The sequence below is a fragment of the Equus asinus genome, chromosome 4, assembly GCF_041296235.1.
Source record: "Equus asinus isolate D_3611 breed Donkey chromosome 4, EquAss-T2T_v2, whole genome shotgun sequence".
NCBI lineage: Eukaryota > Metazoa > Chordata > Mammalia > Perissodactyla > Equidae > Equus > Equus asinus.
This window is the reverse complement of record NC_091793.1, coordinates 16,005,682-16,029,326: the sequence shown is the minus strand read 5'-3', so window position 1 is coordinate 16,029,326 and position 23,645 is coordinate 16,005,682. Positions and strand designations below refer to the sequence as shown.

Below are 23,645 nucleotides of genomic sequence, written 5' to 3'. Positions count from 1 at the left end.
GACAAATTCAAAAATCTTAATTTATTGTAGACTCTCTTCTCATTTGCGTTGTCATTCCAGTGTTCTGAACATTAATAAATATACATTTGTTTAAAAAAAAAACCCTCCAGTGTCTAATTTCTCTCATAAAGTCTTAAGTCACAAAAATAGGCTTACATTTTTCCTGTCTTAGCAAAACAATTGGTTTTTGGTAACAGTTCTGATCAAATTGAAAGCTGCACCTCGAGGGGCAAAACCCAGTCTCAGAAGACTAAGAGAATATGAAAGTGGAGTGTTCAAAGACTTAAAACTGTTAAAACCTGCTTTCCTTAGAAAACGTCTCATTAGTGGTAAACACTGGGAGATACTATCGTCTTGTATCTTCAAAGGCCACTCACCTGTTAAGGCACATTTATAATGCAGGTATGAGGACTTGGGGATCTCATTTCACTTCTGCGTTAAGCATCTGGTCTTAGACCAGTTTCAGATTTGCTCTCCTCTCGTGCAGTCATTCATTAGCAATGCATTAACATTTTCATCAGAATAACACACTATGGAAATCTTTGCATTTTACCTGATTTTCATCATATCTTATGGTTTCTCCTATTGGAAGCAGCTGTGCTGGTCATTTATTTGGGTATCTGATTTGAAGAACAAAGGAAATACTGAAATAAAACATGTCTGAGTAATTCTGGGCCCCATTCCCCCTCAGGCCACACTGTGCCAACTGCCCACGGTGGGACAGTCACAGCCAGCCGGTCCTTGGTATGAGTTTCCAAAAAACAGCTTGGTAACCATTGAAAAGTGTGGCTGCGGCTTTGTCCCTTTGCACAATTGGCCATTTGAAGCAAAATGAAGTAATTGGTCAGACTCTGGGGGTGGGACCCCAGGCTGCTTGGAGATCTTCACAGACTAAAAGAGCTAGAAAATTGGCAGGAAGGAATGTGACATCCTGGAAGACCTCATACCTCTGTCTCAATCGGGAACGTGTGAACACTCTAAAATCCCACCGAGAACAGGGCCAGAGGGACAAAGGAGTCCCCACCTGCCATCCCACGCCGACTGGGAAGGGGGCCAGGGAGGCCCTGCAGAGCTGAGCGGGGCTCAGCGAGGAGGGGCAGCCAGGTAATGACCAGCGTGTAAATCACGGCCGTGTGGCACCTGCATTCTGTGCCGACCTCCGCAGGGCTCCTTGAGTCCTGCCCCGTCCCAGGTTGCCCCATCTTGGATCCACAGCTGTCGAGGCAGATGGGAGCTGAGGGCAAACAGCTCAGAAACAAGCGTGCTGTGAATTCAGGCACCACATGTAAGGCCCGCAGGCCCCTCACTTGCTGGCTGAGAGCAACGGCAGGAACCTCCGTCTAATGACTTCGTGTCAACCTCTCTCCCAATGCTCTTCCCACCTTGGATTTGCCGGGACAGCAGTTTCATCAACGCATGCCAAATTCAAGTACAACGGTGCAATCTTCCTTATATAAAAATAGTGAGAGACCATTCCACAGATCTCCATTATCGACAGAGTCAGTACAAATGCAAAATATACACAGAGTTTCGCCTTCTTGGAGTTCCATACAAATATATAAAAGCATCTACACCTTTTCAACATAGGAAAGTAATCTGCTTTAAGACAAGGGGTGCCTTTGCAAACGGCTGTTCAGGCTGCTGGCGGGGGCCTGTTCTGCAGTGAGATGCCTGCACGGCCGGCCCGACCTTGGTTTTCAGTCTGTGACCAGTTCCTCTCACTCGAGGCCAGCTCAGGCCCTGCCAACCCTCGTGCTGTGCCCTCTGCCAGCCAGGTCCGGGCACGGTTTTGGCTCTGTCTGCAGGCTGAAGATCGAGCTGTGCCAGCCCAGAGTCCACACCTCCTCGTGCCCGTGGCCTTTGGCACTTGTCAGGGGGTTGGATGGGCCCTGAGCCCCTGGGGGCAGCCCAGGGCTTCCTGTCTGGACCGTCAGTCATGCCAGTCATGGGGCGGCCACTGCAGGGACCCCCACCACCAGGGCCTGCTTCACTGGAAGGACAGTGGCCCCTCGGGCTCCAAGGGCGCGACGACACGGCACAGAGGCCTGGGTGGAGATGACCGGCTTGTCTCACAGTTTCCTGATAGTTCAAATTGAAGTTTCGTTACTGCCTCTGTGCGTGGGAAGAAGCCATCAGGCAGGTGGAGGGTCAGCAAGGACGGCCCCTGCCGCCCGTGAAGCTGCAGCTAGGCCGGATCCAGGGCATGCAGGGGCAGAACCCCCGCTCAGGGACAGGGGAAGCCTAGGGGGTCCAGGGAGGGCAAGTGCATGCGAGGACAGCTACACCAGACAGCAGGAGAGAGGGCAGGTCGAGTCTGCACCCCTGACACCCAAGGCCAGCTTGGCAGCCAGGCCCATCTGAGTGTCCTCCACACCGCTGGCCCTGAGTTGGGGCATGGAGCATCAAGGTTAGCAACCAAACTCATTCTTTAGGTTGAGTTTTAGGAAGGCCATTCTAGAAGACCCGGCTCCTGCTTTTTGCTCCCCTTTTGGAAGTCCGTAGGAGGGAGGAGCCATGAGAGAGGTCAGCAGGCCTGTCTGGAGCCTGGATCCCAGCTCCACGCCTCTGCAGCTGGGCACCCGGAGCCTCGGTCTCCTCACCCACAATGTGCGGTAGTAATGGCCCTGGCCCAGGAGACGATGTTTATAAAGTGCTTACTCCAGCAGGGTCGCAAGTCCTAGAATTTCAGGGCTGGACAAGACTTTGGACTTCAGCTAATGTAGCCCCCACAGGGCCTGCATGTCGGCAGCACCCCGGGACAGGGAGTCTGCCCCATCTCTGGCCAGTTCCTCCTGACTGGAGCTGGAGGCCCCGTCCTCGGAGGCACCCCACCGCAGCCCTGGGCCCTTTTGTGCTCAGGCCCCTGCCTACTGCCCCTCTCTGGACTCGGGGCCTCTCCACTGGACAGGGGACAGAGGGAGAGCTGTCGGGGCAGCTTCCCCCCCGTGCTGCCTTTCCCCCCCAGGCCCCAGCTACTCACTCGGAGTCGGAGCCGTGGGCCTGGGCGCTCCCGGCGCGCACACTCATGGCCATGCCGTTGAGGTGCTCACGCCCCAGCTCCCGGCGCGGGGTCTTGACAGTGATGGTGCCGTCAGGGCCGCGGACCCCGTCGCTGGAGCCCAGGGAGGATGAGCGTGAGGACGCAGGGCTCTGCTCGCACTCGGCCAGCTTCTCCCGGAGCCGGGACTTCAGGGTCTTCTCGGTCAGTGGCGGTGGGTAGGTGACTTTGTTCTTCAGGATGCCTGGAGGTGGGGAGACGGTCATGGTCAGGCTGGCTGCAGCGGACTCGGGGAGGGCCGGTCCCTGCGGCCTGGGCAGCCCTCAGCTGCTGGTCTTCCCTCCTTGAGTGTCAGTCTCAGGTGGTGGGACCACAAGGCCCCCTCCGCCCCACCCTGCCCCCAACCCACCAGCCCCGCCTCCATGACTCCCACCTGGACCCCGCCCCCACCCGCCCAGACCCAGCCTCTGTCCCCTTCCCCAGGATGAGGGACTTCGGGGGGCAGCGGGGCCCTCACCACTCCCGAGGCACCTTTTCTCTGCTCCGGGGGCTGGCTGGGGGCGCCCGCGGGCTTCTCGCAGTGGTTGCCCTGCTCGTCCAGGTGCAGCTCCACGCTGACCTTGGTCTCCACCTTCAGGCGTGGCTTCTGGCCTGGCTCCTCACTGTCGCTCCCAGCCAGGCTCTCGTCGGGCCAGCCGGCAGGGACGTGGTCAGCCGCAGCGTCCGCTGAGGCACAAGAGTGACCCTCGACAAGCAGGAACGACACCCCCACCCCCTCACTGCTGGGAGCTTCACCTCCTAAAAGGTTCCAGCTCATCCCTCTGCCGGGAGTATGCGTCCTGAGTGGCCCTGACCCACCACTCCCAGACCTGCGGGTCTGGTGGGGCCACACCCTCCAGGTGGGGAAACTGAGGCTCAGAGAGGGAAGGTCCTGGCAGTGGGGGTCCAGGCTGCAATCTGCACCACTGCACCCCAACACCCAGGAGCCTTGGCTGGCTCCCCTGGCAGCAGGTGGGGTCAGCTTTGTGGAGTCTGTGCATTGAGAGTCCCCAGACAGACCCCCCAAGACTTCCCTGCCTGTGCTCTGTGGATGGCGGGGAGGGGAGCAGGGGGGGGGGTCCTCCCAGATAGCACCTCCCACCCACTGGCCTTCTGTGTGTGCTGCCCACCACTGGGTCCTGGAGGCAGGTGGCCCCGCCACAGTCGAGGCCCACCAGGCCTGCTCTGCAGCCCGCCAGCCACAGCCCAGCCTGGCCTGCCGTGCCCAGCCTGCTCACCTTTGGGGGTGCTGTGGACAGGACCCCGGGTTGGGTCCCACTTGTCCTCGGCATCCCCCACGTCGTCCTCGCTGTCTGAGGAGTGTGAGGAGGCGTAGGAGCTGCTTTGTTCATCCAGGGACAGCTCACTGTCCGAGTCTGAATCGTGGCCTGCAGGGCGCACAGGAGGGACGCAGGGCTCAGGCCCAGGGGGCTTCCTGCCAAGGGCAGAGGGGAGCCACCGGGGCCCCTGCTGACCCTCCGAGTGTGACGCAGCCGCAGACACCTCTTCAAGGCTGTACCTTTTCCAGGGGCCGAGAGGGCCACAGGACGGACGAGAGCCACAAAGGAGCTCTCGCCCATGGGCCCCCAGAGGGAGATGCGCAGACTGATGGGAGACCACCCTCCAGGGGACACATACCATGGGGCTTCTTGCTGCTCCTGGGGAGGAAGGACGGATCTGGCTCCCCGGGGCCGCCCCGTGTGGGCCCAGAGGACACATTGAGCTTCTGGCCCCCTTCGTCCCTAGAGAGGAGAGTGGGGAGGGTGGGCTCAGCACCATCGCTCAGGGGATGCATGACTCGGCCACCAAACATCACTGAGCACCCTCTGCACGTGCCAGATGGCCACATGGAGCTCTAGAAGGTTCTCTGCCACGAGAGACTCCCTGAGTGCTCAGGAAAACGTCAACTCGGACAGCACACACTGCTCGGGCCCTTCCCGGCAGGCTTGGGGTGGAGGTGATGAAGCCTGCGTTTGCTCCGAGAGCGGGGCCTCCCCTCCCCCGAGACGACAGCAAGGGTGCGCGCTCGGCCTGACCTGAGGGTGCTGTCCAGCGAGGCGGTGGACTCGCCCAGGGCCGTGCGGAACATGTTGGGCTCCTCGCTGTAGGTGTTGTTGCAATTGAGGGAGCGCTGCGGGCAAGAGGGCTGGTTATCCACTGAGCAGAGGCCACCGGGATGCAGAGGATGGCTCTGTCCCCACAGCAAGCCCCAGTGCCCTCCCTGACTGTGCCCTTGCCGGGCAGACACAGGGGCCTTGCAGTGGCCGAGAGGAGAGCATCGCTGGCCCCCGCCATGGTCAGAGGACAGCCTCGCTCCCATGGCCACTCCTTCTGGTCAGGGATCCTCATCGGCCATTCCCTGTCTTCCCAAGACCTTGAAAAGTGGAGCTGTCTCTGTGACAGACCCCATCTAGTCGACTCCACTCGCTTCCCGGGACCGCAGGAAAGGCACCAGGCTCGATGCCACGCTCTGCAGACGGCTCTGTGATGCCCCTTTTGTGGGGGACATGAAGCCCACGGAGCCGTGTCGAATGCTTGGTCCAGATACCCATACGGACCCCTGGTGAGCGGTGCAGCCCAGCCCCCAGGCCGTGCGGTCCCCGGGTGCCTCCTACCGTCAGCAGGGTGGCCCTTGTGGTGGCCGAGTCGTCCGGGTGCGGCTTCTTGCCGGCGAGGACCCCCTTCAGGTGCTTCCGGACCTCCCTGTTGAGCACGCAGTAGAAGAGGAGGACAAAGAGGCCCTGGAGGGAGGGGCAGTGCGTCAGGGTCGGGCACGGCCCCCGGGGACAAGGCCAGGGTTCTGTTGCTGCCACACTGTGTGCCCGCCTGCCCGAGGACATCTGGCGCCGAGGGTGCCCAGAGCAAGCCTGGCCGCTGTGGCTGCAGAGATGTGCATGAAAGCCCAGGCTTTCCTCCCCACCCCTGGGGCTCCTGCTTTCTTGGGGGAGCCTGGGCAGGGCAGCCAGCATTTGGGGGGCCCTGACCCAGGCCACAGCCTTTGGGCCATCTAGGGGTCCCCAATGTTACGTCTTTAATCAACTTTCCGGGAAGCCCTGGGTGTGAACCATAATTGGCCCCTGCACTGGCTGAGCAAAGGACGGTGTCCTGACGAGACAGGAGGACCACGGAATGGGGGTCCCTGGGCAGGCTCTGGGCAGCTGTGTTTGGAACACCAGGCTCCTTTTTGACCCTCTCAGCCCCTCAGGGTTGGGGCATTTCAGAGAGGAAGCAGCACAGGCGACCCATGGCCCTACCAGGTCTGGCCACAAAGAAGGCCCCGCCGGGTCACGCTGAGAGCCGCCCACCTGTAAGCAGCTGAAGATGGCGAAGAGGTAGTGGAAAGTCAGCACGTCGCTGTTCACGGCCAGCAGCCCCAGCAGCCAGGTGGCGCTGATGAGCAGCAGCAGGAGGAAGGCAGTCCTCAGCAGGGAGCTGCGGGAGAGGGGGACACAGGGGTGAGTCCACAGTCCTACTCCCACCCACCCATCACCTATCCAGCCATCCACCTACTCATGCATCCGTCGATCTGTCCATCCATCCATCCATCCATCTGTGCATCCACCCACTCATGCATCTGTCCATCTGTCCATCCATCCATCTATCTGTGCTTCCACCCGCCCATCCACCCACTCATGCATCTGTCCATCTGTCCATCCATCCATCTACCCACATTCCCTTCCTTCCCAAACCCTTTCTAAGTATCTACGATGAGCCAGCTACCGGCTCACACAGGGGAAAAGACAGACGGAGCTTACATTAGCAGGGATGGGGGTGGGAAATAGTCAATAAATTAAAAAGCAAATAAGTAAATAAGAAGCTATGAGCCATGACAAGTAAAAGAGGCCTGCGTCCACAGTGACTCCCAAACGTGCCCTGGGAGCGGCTGCAGAGCCTGGTGGGCGGGCTGCAGTAGTTTCTGTGAAACTTGAACGTGCGTGGAGAGATGCAGAGGGGAGCCGTCCAGGCCAGCCAGTGCAGCTTCCAGCTCTCTCATTACTAGCGAGTGACTTCCCGCTCTCTGCCTCAGTCTCCCCAGATGTAAGGGGGATGATGAGGGTGCGCCCTGTGTGGGGCTATGGGGGGACTGCTCGTGTTAATGCAAATCCAGTGCTTGGAAAGGTGTGTGTCAGGGGGAAAGCACAGGATGATGGAGGCGATGACCAGGCTCAGCCCCAGGGCCCCTGCTCAGGGTCTGCCCCTCCGCAGCCATTTCAGACTCTCTGCTCTCTTCTCAATGGGCTGGGCAGACTCTCACCCTCTGCTGCCTGGCAGCCCCTCCTTGTGCATCATCCCTTCATCTGCCCCCCGGCTCAGGTCACCCAACCCCACAGACACCCTTGTCCTCCTCTCCCCTGACCCTTTCTTGGCTCCTGGACTCCACACTGAGCTCTCCCGCCACCCTGCCTGCCCCTCAGCACTTTTTTTGTGGGTCCCTTCTCCTCTCCCAACCAGGAAACACTGCAGGTTCCCTTTCTGCTGGGCCCCATTCCTCTTCTGGGGGAGCGCCTCCACTCCTGCAGCCCAGCCTCACCATCACCACCGACCTGGGCGACCCCACCTGACCCCACTCTGCTGTGTCCAGGCGGCTCAGCACCGCCCCTCACCTGACTGTCATCGTCCTCCACCTCCTCCCATGAGCATCTGTTACCACGGCCGCCTGCCCTGGTCCCCCCCGTGGCCAGCATCCCTCCCTCTCCTCCACCATGTCCAAATGCCACTTGGATCCAGACACCGCTTGGCACAGCCCAGACAGTGTCCACATGTGGCCGGCCTGTCCCGCACTGCGGCCCATTGATCCCTGTCTACGCAGCTGTCAGCAGCCCTCCGGACCGGCCCAGCCAGTTGTCCTTAACGACTGGTCCTCAAACCAGACACTGGGGGGGTCTCCACATCAGGTCCCACCCACTGGTCAGGTTTAGCACCAACTTACACAATCCCTTTTCTTTCATAGTAATGGTGCTTTCTTTGGCAGGAAACCTTTGCAGACAGGACAAAAATGACCGTGTTGACCTGAAAAAAACAAAACAAAATCAGGGGGCCAGCTCGAAAGCATTATCACGACCGACTTTCAAAAGCCAAACACTCGTGAGGGTCTTTGCCCTGTGTCTTGGGAGGTGTCGCTGGGGTGACAAGGCCTGGGGCCCACACCCCAGCCTGCTTGTGAGGGCCCCACCTGGGGGCTGGGTGCCAAGCGGCCTCACAGGGGATGTGGATGTGGAACGAAACCCGGAATCCAGGGGTCTGAGGACAAGGCCCTTCCTGCCCCACCCGGCTGCTCAGAGGAGCCGGGGACCCAGCCAGCCCCGAACACTCCTTCCAGTCGATGCATGGAGGGGCGCCTGGCTCCCCACGTCCCTCAGAATGGAGGGCTCCTTGAGACCCGCACTCACAATTATAACCGTTCCGATGGGCCCCGCAAAGCTCCAGATTAGGGTGTCTCGGAGGGACAGCCAGCAGAAGTCCGGGTTTCCGTAGCCCTGGGGGTCCAGGCCCACTGCAAGCCCTGGACAACAGCGATGGGAAGACTGAGGGCCATATCCCAGGAGAGGACCCCTCCTGAGGGCCAGCCCCACCCAACAGGACCCCAGGGCCCCAGCATTGCCCTCAGAGGGAAGGGCAAGGAGCCGAGATAGACAGCTGAGATGTGACAAAGGCCCAGGTCCCCTCTGAGCAAAGTCCCTCTCAGTGCAAAAAGACAGGATCACCAGAGCCACAGGGGCCCAGGCAGCCACGAGCCGCTCATGGCTTCACCCAGAGGCAGGGAGCCCACCCAGGCAGGGGGTTGCCGAGGGTGACAGAGAGAGGTCAAGGAGGGGGCCAATGGGATGGGGTGCAATCAGCTGTGAAAGCACAAGGGGGGCACCCTGCTGTTGGGCCACATGGAGGCCAAGATGCCACGACGGACCACAGGTGCCAGGGCAAGAGGATCTGAGAGCTGCACACACCACACGACGCACACACACACACAGACCATGCGCACATGCACACAGACCACATGCACATGGACCACATGCACACGGACCACATGCACACGGACCACGCACACGTGCACACAGACCACATGCACATGGACCACATGCACACGAACCACGCGCACGTGCACACAGACCACATGCACATGGACCACATGCACACGGACCACGCGCACATGGACCACGCGCACGTGCACACAGACCACATGCACACGGACCACATGCACACGGACCACGCGCACATGGACCACGCGCACGTGCACACAGACCATGCACACAGGCACACAGACCACATGCACACGGACCACATGCACACGGACCACGCGCACATGGACCACGCGCACGTGCACACAGACCACGCACACAGGCACACAGACCACATGCACACGGACCACATGCACACGGACCACGCGCACATGGACCACGCACACAGGCACACAGACCACATGCACACGGACCACATGCACACGGACCACGCGCACGTGCACACAGACCACATGCACATGGACCACATGCACACAGACCACGCGCACGTGCACACAGACCACATGCACATGGACCACATGCACACGGACCACGCGCACGTGCACACAGACCACATGCACATGGACCACATGCACACGGACCACGCGCACGTGCACACAGACCACGCACACAGGCACACAGACCACATGCACACGGACCACATGCACACGGACCACGCGCACATGGACCACGCGCACGTGCACACAGACCACGCACACAGGCACACAGACCACATGCACACGGACCACGCGCACATGCACACAGACCACATGCACACGGACCACGCGCACATGCACACAGACCACATGCACACGGACCACGCGCATGTGCACACAGACCACATGCACACAGACCACATGCACACGGACCACGCGCACGTGCACACAGACCACATGCACACAGACCACATGCACACGGACCACGCGCACATGCACACAGACCACATGCACACGGACCACGCGCACGTGCACACAGACCACATGCACATGGACCACATGCACACAGACCACATGCACACGGACCACATGCACACGGACCACGCGGACGTGCACACAGACCACGCACACATGCACACGGACCACATGCACACGGACCACATGCACATGGACCACGCGCATGTGCACACAGACCACATGCACATGGACCACATGCACACAGACCACATGCACACAGACCACATGCACATGGACCACATGCACACGGACCACGCGCACATGCACATAGACCACGCGCACATGCACACAGACCACATGCACACAGACCACATGCACATGGACCACATGCACACGGACCACGCGCACGTGCACAGACCACGCGCACGTGCACACAGACCACATGCACACGGATCACACGCACGTGCACACAGACCACATGCACACAGACCACGCACACATGCACACAGACCACATGCACACGGACCACATGCACACGGACCACGCGCACGTGCACACAGACCACGCACACATGCACACAGACCACATGCACATAGACCACATGCACATGGACCACATGCACACGGACCACGCGCACGTGCACACAGACCACGCACACAGGCACACAGATCACATGCACATGGACCACATGCACACGGACCACGCGCACGTGCACACAGACCACGCACACAGACCACATGCACATGGACCACGCGCACGTGCACACAGACCACATGCACACATGCACACAGACCACGTGCACACAGACCACATGCACATGGACCACGCGCACGTGCACACAGACCACGCACACAGGCACACAGATCACATGCACATGGACCACATGCACACGGACCACGCGCACGTGCACACAGACCACGCACACAGACCACATGCACATGGACCACGCGCACGTGCACACAGACCACATGCACACATGCACACAGACCACATGCACACGGACCACGCGCACGTGCACACAGACCACGCACACAGACCACATGCACATGGACCACGCGCACGTGCACACAGACCACATGCACACATGCACACAGACCACATGCACACGGACCACGCGCACATGCACATGGACCACATGCACACGGACCACGCGCACATGCACATAGACCACATGCACACAGACCACATGCACATGGACCACGCGCACGTGCACACAGACCACATGCACACAGACCACATCCACCCCAGACTGCTCACCGTCCCAAAGTGCAATGCAAATGGGAGTTCCTTATGTCACCTAAACCCCAGCCACTGTTCCTAACAACCACGTGACAAGCTAGAGGAGCACTTGTCTTTGCAGAGCCGTCAAGGTGAAGTTTGGGGTGACTTCAACACAGATCTTGTTAGGAGAAAGGAGCAGGCCTGGCCTCCACCACTCCTCCGTCCGCAGGTCTGGACTGTGCCACAGTCCCCGAAACCCCCGACTCCTTATTTCAATCCTAAGATCAGGTCTCCCCACTCCCTGCTAAAAGCCTCCAGTGATTCCCCACTGCCCTCAGGAGACAGGCCGGCTGCTTCCGCGGCCGTCTAGGCTGAACTTCGTGGCGTGGCCACAGCCTTGCTCCAAACCACGTGGTACCCCCACGCCTTGCTCCACCCTGGCCTGGCCTTGGGTCAGTCCCCAACCAGTCATGTTCCTGTCGGTCCCCACACATGCTGGGCCCCAGAAGGCATGCTCCCCTGCCCACTCTGCCATCTTGTTCCTACTTGCCCTCCAGTGCAAACAGTGCTTCCTCCAGGAAGCCCTCCTGGCCTGCCTTGGCCCAGGGTCCCCATCACTGCTCCCCCAGCTCTGCGCCCATAACAGTGCAGGGTCCACGGATGACCAGTCAAGTGGGCTGTTACTTAATGCCTGTCTTCCTTGGAGGGGCAACCCCCTAAGAACAAAGGCTTTGCTGTCCTCACTCACTGCTGACCCCGGGCCTAGAACAGAACCTGGCATACAAGAGGCGCTCTACAAATGAATGAATGGATGCATGCACACTCCCGATCCTGTGGGGCAATGGGGTAACTGAGAGTTGGTGGGGACTGAGGAAAGTGCACAGGAGAACGGCCTGAGAAGACTGGTCCCGTGGATTCTGGAGGGCCCAGGCTGGGACAGGCACCCACGGCTCTGAGACAGGGCTGTCACCGCAGCCCCAGACAGCCTGCCCTGCCTCTGCGCGGGCATGTGGCAAACATCACGGAATCAGCCCACACAGGGTCTGGGTGGAGATGCTCTGCTCCATTTAGCGTGTCTGGAGGGGATGCCCGAAGTGACCACCCAGTGAAGTGAAGACAGGAATGTGTGCCCCCCACACAGATGGCAGGACAGGCAGGAGGGGGCCAGCCGGGCCGCGAGTGGACGGGAGCCGGGGCTGGGTAGGGAGCAGTGGACATGTAGCCGGCAGGGACGAGCCAGCCCCCATCTCTGGCCGAGGGTCCCTGGAAACCCTCTTAAGTTCTTCTGCAAGAGGCTTAAGTGTTTAAAAAAAAAAAAAGAAAAAGGTTTTTAAAGTAAGATAGAAATGTGAAATATCTGAATTTAGATTCCAGAGCTGTCTCGGAGGCAGTGGCATTTCACTGTGTGCAACCTGACAGCGAGCTGGTATCTCTCCCCAGATGAGGCGTTTATCTTGAGAGAACGTTGAAATGAAAAACGTGTCACAGAAAATGGTCTCCAGCTTCTCTGTGTAAAGTCGTCCCTGTGCCTCGGACGGAGGAGGCCTCCGCCTCGGGGCTGCTTCCTCAGGCCGCTTCTCTGCAGGACCTTCTGCCCTGCCACCCCCGCCCCAACTCGGTCAGGGCCCTCCTGTGTGTCATTCGTGACCACAATGGCCAGCCCGGGGCCAAGAAGCATTTGTGATGTGAACAGGGAAAGTCATTTAACTTCCCCTGTAAAATGAGAATGACCCACTTGGCGTGGCCACATGGAATAGCTGGCCTCGGGTCTGGCCCTCGCAGGAGCCCTTAAGGAGGGGTCAGCTTTCTTCTAAGAAGCCCCTGAATGTGCTCATCATGGCCTCCCAGTGCCTCTAGCCTCAAACTTCGTGTCTGGGTCCCTGGAACCCGGGACTCCTGAGAAGAGGGTGTGGCTCTTCTTTGATGAATAGAAGCGTGGGTCTTTCCCAAGAGACAAAAAACTTTGACTTTGATACTCAGTGAAAAGTGTGCTGCGGAAATGCTGCTGTTCTGTTCATTCATTCACTCATGCACCCATCCATCCATCACTCATTCATTCATCCATCTGCCCATCCACCCATCCATCCTCACTCATTCACTCATCCATCTGCCCATCCACCCATCCATCCTCACTCATTCACTCATCCATCTGCCCATCCACCCATCCATCCTCACTCATTCACTCATCCATCTGTCCATCCACCCATCCATCCTCACTCATTCATTCATCCATCTGCCCATCCACCTATCCATCCTCACTCATTCACTCATCCATCTGTCCATCCACCCATCCATCCTCACTCATTCACTCATCCATCTGTCCATCCACCCATCCATCCTCACTCATTCACTCATCCATCTGCCCATCCACCCATCCATCCATCACTCATTCATTCATCCATCTGTCCATCCATCTATCCATCCATCACTCATTCACTCATCCATCTGTCCATCCATCTATCCATCCATCACTCATTCACTCATCCATCTGCCCATCCACCTATCCATCCTCACTCATTCACTCATCCATCTGTCCATCCACCTATCCATCCATCACTCATCCATCTGTCCATCCACCTATCCATCCATCACTCATTCCTTCATCCATCTCTCCACTCATTGGATGGATACAGAGTTTTTCTCTGGTGCCACAGACAGAAACAGCCCCAGGCCCAGCTCTCCAGGATGCACACCCCCACGGAGACACTGAGTGATCACACTCGTGTGTGCAGATGACCGTGCAGGGCTGGGGCTAGTCGAGCTGGGTACAGAAGAGGGAGGGGGCCAGAGAGCTCCTCAGCCCACACACGAGGGCGCTGGCTTGTCTGACCTGGGTTCCTGTGTCAGCCAAGTCAGGTGGATCCCCCGAGTGGTGGTCGCTTCTGCCCCAGGCCACCCCAGTGGGGCTGCTCTGCACATCCTCACCTGTGACGATGGCTGGAATGCCCCAGCCCACGACATAGTAGAACCGCATGGGCCCCGCATCGATGTTGCGCACCTCGGTCAGCATGCGGTAGACGTGCAGGCTCTCCACAAAGGACCAGGCGAAGGTGCTCATGTAGACGTAGTGCAGGAGGATGGCGATCACCGTGCACAGAAACTGCGGAGAGGGGGCCCGCTCAGCGCCAGCCCCTGCACCACACCCTGCACCGAAGCCTCAGGGCTGAACGGGCTCGGGGTGGGGAGGGAAGTGACCAAACTGGGTCACTCTGCAAACGTGAGGGTCTGTAGGTCTGAAAACGTAAATCAAGTTGTTTTCTACTTGTTGTTTTCTATTTGATTCAGCCAGGAGTGGCTGAGCGTCAACAGTCACAGTGTCCCAGTGGATGTGGGTCAGAGGATGAGGAGTGAGGCACCTGGGGGCCTAAAGGGCCCCTCCTCAGCCCGGATCAGTGATGGGCGTGAGCATCACGGGGGCGGGGCAGGCAGAGCCTCTAGTGTTTTCAAGAGAAGCTAGAATTCTGCATTTTCATGTGATGGTTCCAAGTTTTGAAATGTTGGCATTTAATTTAAAGTTAAAAAAATACTGTGGAGGCGGCCTGCTCAGGCTGTGGGCCCCAGACTGTGATCTTGGCCTTCACCCAAACCCCTGGCCCTCATGCAGGTGTCCTCAGTCCAGCGGGGGTGGCCAGAGGAGGGAGGAGTGTCCAGCTCCGTGACCTGTCCGTAGAATAAGACCCAGCTCATCGTGCCTGCACTGACTCCACAGAGACTTCCATCTTCCACCAAAGAAAGGACAGGGGCGAACGCTTGTCCCACTTTTGTCCTCTGCCAGGTGGGGTATGTCTGGCCAGTGGCCAAAAGCCAGGAAGAGAAAGTCACCTCCCACAAGGCAGCTGAGGGACGGCATCCTGGCCTCTGGGGGTTTTGGCGGGCCAGCCCTGTCCCTGGACACAGAAGGTGGTTCGAGAACAGGAGAAAGGCGGTGGCAGGGAGGGGTTTGGGGACACTGGGATCACGAGGAGTCCAGCCTCTGGGGCCGTTAGTGACATCCAGTCCGAGGTGTTTTAGGACGGACCTCGAAGAGCTCTGTGCCTTGGCCCAGAGCAGCCTCACGTGGGTCCTTCTGGGAGGGGCTGCCCCGGCCATGACTCCCAAGGCCGGCCAGCTGGGAGATGTGGCCAGGCTCCCCTCCAGGTCCTAGGAAGCTGGACTGGCAGGGTGGGAGAGGGGAGCCCTCAGAGGAAAGGGAAGAGAAAGCCCCTGGCCACACCCACAATTGGGCCCCACCCCTGATCATACCCCACATCCAGGCCCAGCCCCTGACACATTCTGTCTGATTCTGTCTCCTGTTCCATCACCCAACCTCTGAGGGTCTCAGTGTCTGTGTCAAGAGACACCTCAACTCCAATAGACACAAGAGTAGGAGGAGACCCGGGGAGAGCCACCACCTTGACTGATGCTGGAGGCCACTCTGCTCAGGCCCCAAGTCCGTGTACCCCGTGGGGAGCTCCACGGAGCTGCGGGCTTGCTGGGGAGACGAGGGCCACCTGCTGCCACATCCACCTCCACAGCCCATGTTCTCTCCTGAAACTAGACCCCAGAAACGTGGAGGGACCATTCTAACATTAACATTTGTCAAATACAGTAAAAGCAGGACCCAAGAAGAAGAACAAAAGAATCTTGGGTTATGAGTGGAGACAAGCCCAGTGTCAGGAAAGGGGAGAGTCTGGGCTCAGGGACGGGAGAGCCTGGAGCTGGGTGAACCCCACACCAAACGCCCCCTGCTCCCCCCGGGTGCAAAGCACGCTTGGCTTGGGAAAAGGAAGAATGGGGAGGAGGCTGGTTGGCTTGTTGCCTTAAATAAAGTGAAAAGCAAACCTACAAAACTAGCTTTTGCAAAAAAAAAGCAGCACTAGAAATATGACTTTTTGAAATGTAATGGGGCGATATATGCACAGACTTCTGCACTAAATGTATTACCTTTTCCAGAAACAGAACAAAGACAAAACACTAATGCATAATAAATCATTTCAGCCTGCCAGTAATCCGGGAGATGAAAAACCTCGCCCAGATAGGATTGTGAGTTTCCAGAAAACCCATAAAGACCAGGTGCGGTGCCAAGCCCCAAGAATTATGGGCAGCGCATTCCTTCTCTTCTCCGTGCTCACCGGCGCGTGGCCGGCCGAGAGCTCTCATTCCAGCAGCGCAGGGGTCGGCGCTTGAAGCCAGCCGCCAACCTCTCCGCATTTCCCCGTGGTGTTTAGTTGCAAGGAGTGGCCTGCCACCACCAACTCAACTCCCCTCTCTGGAGACCACTCAAAGGCACACGGGAAGGGTTTTGAAATGAGTCACGCAGCCTCCCCCAGAGAGCGGTCGCCTGTCTGATGCACTGATAAGGACGAGTGCTCGGGCGGAGGTGCGCCTGACGAGCTGGGCTGTAGGCAGAGGAACCGCTATAGCAGGACCGTGGGGAGGACCCTTCACCCAGCCCACGCCAGCCCGGCACCCTGCCTCAGGAGCCCTTGCAGGGCAGCAAGGTTTGCCCTTGCTCGTCTGACAAGCGCTTATGGGTCTGCTCCCCTGAGAGGAGCCAGAGGAGGAAGACTGAGGAGGCAGGTGGCCCCGAGCGGCTAGCCAGAATATTCCACCTTCGTCTTTTTACTCCCCTCCTCTCCCACAGCCTGCTCATCCCCACAGACACATTTCCTCTTCATGCGGGCGATGCCTCCCCATGCTCAGCTCTGCACGTTCCTCAGCTCCCCGACTGGCGTGTCCAGCCTCACCCAGACCTGGCACTCAGTTTGCGTTCTCATCTCATCTAGTGGTGTCTTCCCCTCTGGAGACTGAGACACACCCACTCCTTCCTCCACTGGTGCTCCATGCCGGCTGGCCCTGACTCCTGCCCCTCTCCTCATGCCCGCTGTCCAGGCCTCGGTGCTGGGCCCCGACTCCACCCCCAGACCTATGAAGATAGCCTCCTGGCTGCTCTCCTGACCTCCAGCCTCCTCCACCCATCTTCCCCCTGTCGCCAGGGTCGTCTTCCTAAAATGCAGACCCAGTCATGGCTCTCCATGGCGCAAGGCTGCCTGCAGGAGATGGCGCTGCTTGGCACAGCCCCTTGGGCTCTGGATGATGGGATGCCCAATCTGTCCCTGACTTACTCTGGACCCTCTTGTTGGACAGCAAATGGACGGTCTTGTTCAGCTCTTCCCCGACCAGGTACAGCTCCCCCACCCACCCCCATGGTGTCATTTGGACCTGACAATCGTGTACCACCATGCAGGTGTGTGTCCAGAATGCTGGCTGCATGGGCAGGAATGGGAGGGCCTCTTGGATCTGGGCCTTTGGTAGGCTTAATACAGTGACAATCAACACTCCTGACTACATGAGGAATGAAGAAATGACAGCTACGTCAACACCTCGTGGCAGTGGTGTGGGAATGGCCCACTGAGAGAATGATGGCCCGTCACTCAGGGTGGGAGAGATCAGGATTAGTTGAGAGTAACCTTTGAACTTCCTGGAGTCAAGACATGTGCATGTGTGACGGTGGGCGGGCCTCACGTCTCCTGAAGGCTATTAGGGTCACCATTTAGTGACGGACACGTGAACTAACACAGACAAACAGAACCGCGTGCTCTTGGGCGGGTCGCTCAATCTCGCTGGTCCCCAGCTGTCTCACCTGTCAGAAGGGATGCTACCACCTCCCGGGCCCCAGGGATGTGTCAGTAGCCCAAGCGTGCATGGAAAGCCTCGGCCACAGAGCCTGCACCTCCACCTGCATCCCCACCACGTGCTGTGACCCTTGTATTTTGAAAACCCCCTTTGTAAAAATGGAAAATCATTTGCCACGAACCGGAGACTGCCGCAGTCACAAACCTCCCTCCCTCCTCATGCTTTTCTCTCCCCGTCATCTCAACGGTGCTGCTACCTCCCCCTCCAAAGCTGGTCCCTGCCCCACTCCCCAGGGTCCTCACCCTGGCCACCCACCCATCCCTTCCTCCTTCCCCTTGACAGGACGTGGCTCAGGCCTCTCACATCCTACAGAAGCTCCACCAGCCCCACTCCACCTCCAGCTGCAGCCAACGTCTTCTCCTCTCCTCCCTCACAGCCAGACTGACTTCACAGGCATCTCCCTCGGGGTCTCCACCACGGTCACTGCTGCTCACGCCTTTGTAAGTTACATTTTAAGTACACTTGTGGCTGGTGCTCAGGAATGCAACTGACTTTACATATATTTCTCCAGTAATAGCCAGCTACCTTGCTAACCTCTCCAATCACTTCTCATGACATGTCCGTAGATTGGTTTGGATCTTTCTGTGACGTCCATCACATCACCTATATAATCTAATCACCCAGTGATAACTTCCGTGAGCATATGCAACACCCCATGAGTACACAGGACACCCCAGGAGCACACAGGACAGACCAGGAGTCCCCACAACTGGCATGGCTTGAGCAAGATGCCCCTATATCTAACCAGATCACATCGGAGCTCACCCGCCTCCCTCTCTCCCCACTCCCCCTCCTCCATGCATCCTCTCAGCAAGCTCCTGTCTCTCTGCCACCCTCTCTACCCACCAGCGCCGCTCCCTGAGCTCCCTGAGCTCTGGCTGTTCTAGACGCACACCCTTCCGCCCCCCAGGAAGTACATGGGCTTCCACAGAAAATGCAGCCGTGACCCCTCAGCAAAGGCAGGGGTCGGTGGGAGACACTGCCCGACAGGGCCGCTCATTAACAACGTGCATTGCACGTCTTCAGGCTGCTGGAGATCAAGTTATAGCTCGCAGGACTCTGGCGTTTGGCAAATGACTGTAATTCCTGATGAAATCACTAGTGTCTACGTCAGGAAAATAAGAGTTGACGCACGTGGAGCCCCTGGCCCTTCTCCGTGGCTCCCGTGGCCGCCGTTGGAGGGAGATCCCCACCCAGGATGACAGGATGAGCCCCCTGCCTTGGCCCGGGGTCCCCACCTTCCCATGAGACTCCCTGCTGCACCCACGGGACTAAAAGAGCAGCGAACACCCGCCCAGCCCCTTAGAAGGGAGAGGGAAGCCCTCCACTGCTTCAGCACACGAGAGCGCTCGGGCCTCGGCACACGCCCTGGGGAGCAGAGGGGCCTCACCGGGTTTTCCGTCTGGGTGATGCCGATGACGAAGACCAGCTGGGAGAAGAAGAGCGCCCCCGTGAGGTTCTTGTGGATGCTGTGCAGGTTGGAGCGCAGCGGCCGCACCAGCGCCAGGAGGACGAAGGCCACCAGCAGGGCGGCCAGGGACAGGGACACGGCAGCATACGTGATGATCTTCAGGGGCAGGACCTCTCCGTGCTGCAGGGGGATTGGTTAAAGGCGGGGGAACATAAGGGCCGCGGCTCTGAGGGAGCTTTCGCACGCTAAAGACACATCCACAAAACGACTACGACGGACAGGAACCCACGTGACGAGGACGTGGGTCTCCGGTTGGCAAAAACAGGAATAAGAACCAAATGAATGGTGCGGGCTGATAAAAAAAAAGTTCTGGAGATGGACGGTGGCGACGGTCGCACAACAAGGGGAATGGGCTTCATGCCCCGAGCTGTACAGGAACATGGACGAGATGGTGAATTCTCTGTTCTGTATCTTTTGCTGCAATAAAAACCCCAAAAACCTCACACATAAATCCTGCTGTCCGGGAGATGCTGAGCCTGTCCACCCCGAATTCTGAGCGGGGGGAGGCCTTCCAAACAGACTCGCGGTTTACTCGAGAGCCCGAGGTGCCGCATCTGCAGGGGACTCCAACCGTCTCCTGTGCTTTTGAAAAATATGACACTTGCTCGGGACCCAGTGCCCTACAGAGTTTGGCATTTGGGGAACAATAAACTCTGGTTCCCGGTAACTGCCGGAAAGCGTTGTTCTGAACTCACACAGAATTCTGGGCCAGGGCTACTCAGGGGCCACGGGGAGACAGGCTGGGCGGGGACGGGGAGGGCCGAGTGCCCAGGGATGTCTCCTTCCACAGCTCCTTCGAGAGCTGGCCCTCGGGCGTCCACCTGGAGGCTGCCGTCCGGGTCCTGCCGCGACAGGCCGGGAGCCCCAGCAGCAGCCTGACTCCCGCACGCTGGGGGCTATTCAGGGACCTCTGGATTTGCGGTACCCAGGGCGAGGCAGCCTTTGATTCCTATGCTGGTTTAATTTCTTCTATCCGAATTTCAGCTTCTTCCACCCGTGAATCTGCTCCTGGCACTGCCTGGCTTCCTGGCCATGAGATGACCCCAAAATCCCACCCCTACGTGGACAAAGACCACTAGCAATTCACTCCCCCAGGCCAGGACCCAGTGCTACCTGCCCGTGGCAGCTCTGCCATCTGCCGGAGGCCTGAGGGCACTTGCGGGCGCCCCGAGGGCACATTACCCACAGCCCCGCTGTCCAGCCGTCACCCTGACACCCACAACAGCAAACCACGGCTGACTCACCCTCCCAAGAATGCGACAGAAACTTGGGCCACGGAACACCAGAGAGGCCTTGGAAGGGTCATGGCCTGGCCTCCTGGGCTCCATTCCAGGCCTGAAAAGCGGGCGACGGGTGAGGTCACCCCAGGCCTGTGTTCTGGCTCCCAGACACCAGCGTCCTGCACACGCCATGCCCAGGGTGACCTCATCGCCCCCTTCACCAGCGGGCCCACAGAGGCCGGCTCGCATTCCCAGCCTGCTGAAAATGCCAGAGGTTAACCATTAGCCGCCCCGCTGCTCAGTGGCTCCTGACCAGGCTTCCTTTGTCTTTTGGGGCCAGTGTGTGTGGCACTGAAGGGAGATACTCCCACTGTTCCTGCCAGCCGTCTCTTTTCTTCCTTAAAATTTAAAGTGGGGTGGAAAGAGCATCATCTAAGAGACGGCTGAGAACCCTGCTTTGAAGTGAGGTGCATATTCTAGGAGTTTCTTTTCAGTCTGAGGTTTAGGTCTGCCATCACGGTTTTTAATTTACAACCTAGGGTCTTTGAAAACCCTTTTAAGGGGGTTTTGTTATGGAAATCCTAACAGATTCTGGCCAATCCTCCTCCAACACGGTTTTTAATCTGTCAATTCAGTTTGTTCAAATCGCTCAGAAGGAAAGATGGAGTTTGTTGAGTGGGGAGCTTGGGGACTGAAATTTGTAAGGGATTAATCCCTGGACACCCTTGCCGGGTGGGCAGGGCTGCCTGTGGGGACGCCCACCTCACGTCTGGAGACGTCCATGAGCACGGCACAGCTGGTGGCGTGGCTGCACTGGCAGGAAACGTGGGTCCGGTTCCGGGACAGCAGCTCGCAACCCTTGGCCGACCAGCCTCCAGTCCCACTGATGCTGCAGAGAGAAGCGGGGGATGAGCTGGTTCCCTCCACCATTGGGGTCTCCGAGGCCCTCTTGCCCCCGCTGGAGCCCAAGCAGCATCCTCGCTGCACCCAAGAAAAGCGCCAGTGTCCCCGCTAGCAGGACCACAGCCCTGGCTGCGCCCGGGACCGTGTGAACGCTCTCCCCTCCCTTTCGTGGCTGGCGAGGGCCTCTAATGAGCACCCTCTGAAGTTGACGTTTATGTGTCATCTAGCAGTAAAACTTAAACGGGGACGTCTTGGGGCCACCACACGCCCCTTTTGTCAGAAACAATAGTCAGTTGTTGAAACAGCCGCTTTGTACTTCTGTCTTCTTTAGAGTCTAGATGATTTAAGAAATAACATCTCACCTTCGTTCTATACTTTCATCTTCAGGTTGCACAATGTTTTATGGCAAGTGCCTGGAAACAGGGCCCCATTATTACTCCTGTTTTACTGATGGGAAGCCCCAGTGACAAGCTTCGACGGGTGCGTGTCGGCCTCAGAGACAGCCCTGCCCTCCCTGACTTTGGGAAAGTCAAAGTTCCTTCTCTGATCCTCAGTTTACTCATCTGTAAAATGGGATGTGAAGGCTAACCCGTGTTTACCAAGAATTTTAAGATCCGGGCATGACAGGTGCAGCAGAAAGCAGAGGGGTAATTAGAGCAAGAGCTAATTGCCAGGATTCAATCAATGACCATGAGAGACAGCCGTGCCCGAGGCATGCCAAAGCCCTCCACGCGGCCCTCATTGCGAACGTGGGTCTGCCATTCTCTCTTTTATAAGCCAAGCGTCCATTATACTCCAGACACTATGCCGGTGGCTCATTAACTAGAATTTGGAACATACAGAAGAAGGGGGAGAGTGATTCACGGTCTCTGCCGAGCCAAGCCTGCTTCCCAGCGGGAGCCCCGTGCGGGCCGGGCGTCTGCCCGCTCACCCTGGGCGCCAGCACCCGGCACAGCGCCCAGCAGAGCCCCACTTGGTGGAACCCCACTCAATCCAGGGAAGCACGATTTTAGGGAATGTCTGAGGTGCACGGGAACGAACTCTCAGATTCCGCACAGCATTCAGTCCCCTGCAAGCACAGAGGTCGGGGGGGAGGGCTGAATGGACCCTGCCGAGGCAGGCGCAGCCTCTGTGGGGTAAAACCAGGCCCAGCTGCTGTCCTGCTGTCACCCAGGTGGGCCAGCGGAGGTCAGGGTTCCCCGTCTGACACAGGGACCCCCACCCAAATCTGGGACTGCCTGCTGTCGGTGGAAGGGCCCAGTCTCTGAGTCCTGTTTCCTGTGTGTGTCCCCACCTTGCTTGGCGGTGGGCTGGGTACTTGTCCGCTGCTGTATCAGAGTCCTGCAGGTGAGCGGCTGTGTCTCCGTGGGCTTCTCGAGGAAGAAGTGTGCCTGTGCATGTGTGTGCACATATGTGCATGCCTGTGTTTCTAGGCACGCATGTCCGTTTGCATGTGTACACGCATGTGTGCATTTTTGTTACTGGGCTCGTGTGCACAGGTATGCGTGCCTGTGTCTCCAGGTGTGTCTGTGTCTACGTATGTAGATGATGTGCACGTGTGTGCACACGCAGGGGACTCTGACAACCCCAGGACGAGCCTCCTGCCCCATGATGGGCTGGCAGGGGAGCAACAGAGAATGCCCACGGGACACTCTGCCAAAGGAGTGTTGGGGACCAGAGGCATGCTCTAGCCTCAGTGCAGCCCCCACATGGAAATGCCCGGCTCCAGGGCATCAGGTGGCCGCCTGGCTCTTGTGTCACCCTTACGTGATGGAGTGGTTCCAGAACACACAGACGGGCTTGGTGCGCTCCTCGGTCTCCAGCAGGGTGTACTCCACCAGGATGGGCCTCTCTGGGGGCCTGGTGAGCGGAGCCCCCTCACGGTACACCACCGCGCTCACCACCGGTGTGTTAATGACGGGCCGGTTAGGCAGCCTGGGTTGAGAAGCAACAGCACAGGGAGAAACACACTTAGAAAACACTTGTTTCAAACCTGTGTGCCAACGTGAAGAGGACACAGGACAGGTGTCTTTCTAGGAGGGACCAAATCATGGCTAGAGCATGGAGCCGAGGCCTCTGCCCTCGGGAAGGGCCTGGGCTGTGGCAGCAATGTGCTCCATGCAGGTTTTCTCACTGATGGGGTGCACACAGGGAGCAGGTCACCTCTGGGTCAAAGGTGAACTTCATTTAAAAATGAAGAGAAAGTCTGTGTGGGGAGATGGCGCACCC

At 58.5% G+C, this 23,645-nt stretch overlaps 1 protein-coding gene across 2 annotated transcripts in view; it reads right to left on the bottom strand.

Moving 5' to 3' along the window:
- CELSR1 (cadherin EGF LAG seven-pass G-type receptor 1) overlaps positions 1–23,645 on the bottom strand; it is a 150,210-nt gene continuing 126,565 nt past the window's right edge. Inside the window, exons 22-35 of one of the 2 annotated variants that reach the window (XM_014864366.3) lie at positions 23,184–23,351; positions 21,276–21,402; positions 19,213–19,413; positions 14,073–14,247; positions 8,428–8,540; positions 7,968–8,047; positions 6,343–6,469; positions 5,653–5,778; positions 5,074–5,168; positions 4,676–4,779; positions 4,276–4,425; positions 3,530–3,724; positions 2,981–3,242; positions 1–2,112 (exon numbers count right to left, since the gene is read on the bottom strand). In XM_014864366.3, coding sequence (XP_014719852.3) covers positions 2,088–2,112; positions 2,981–3,242; positions 3,530–3,724; positions 4,276–4,425; positions 4,676–4,779; positions 5,074–5,168; positions 5,653–5,778; positions 6,343–6,469; positions 7,968–8,047; positions 8,428–8,540; positions 14,073–14,247; positions 19,213–19,413; positions 21,276–21,402; positions 23,184–23,351 — 1,948 coding nt within the window. In that variant the 3' untranslated portion in view covers positions 1–2,087. The remainder of the gene's footprint in view (positions 2,113–2,980; positions 3,243–3,529; positions 3,725–4,275; positions 4,426–4,675; positions 4,780–5,073; positions 5,169–5,652; positions 5,779–6,342; positions 6,470–7,967; positions 8,048–8,427; positions 8,541–14,072; positions 14,248–19,212; positions 19,414–21,275; positions 21,403–23,183; positions 23,352–23,645) is intronic. The other variant, XM_044777684.2, reaches the window with a different exon arrangement.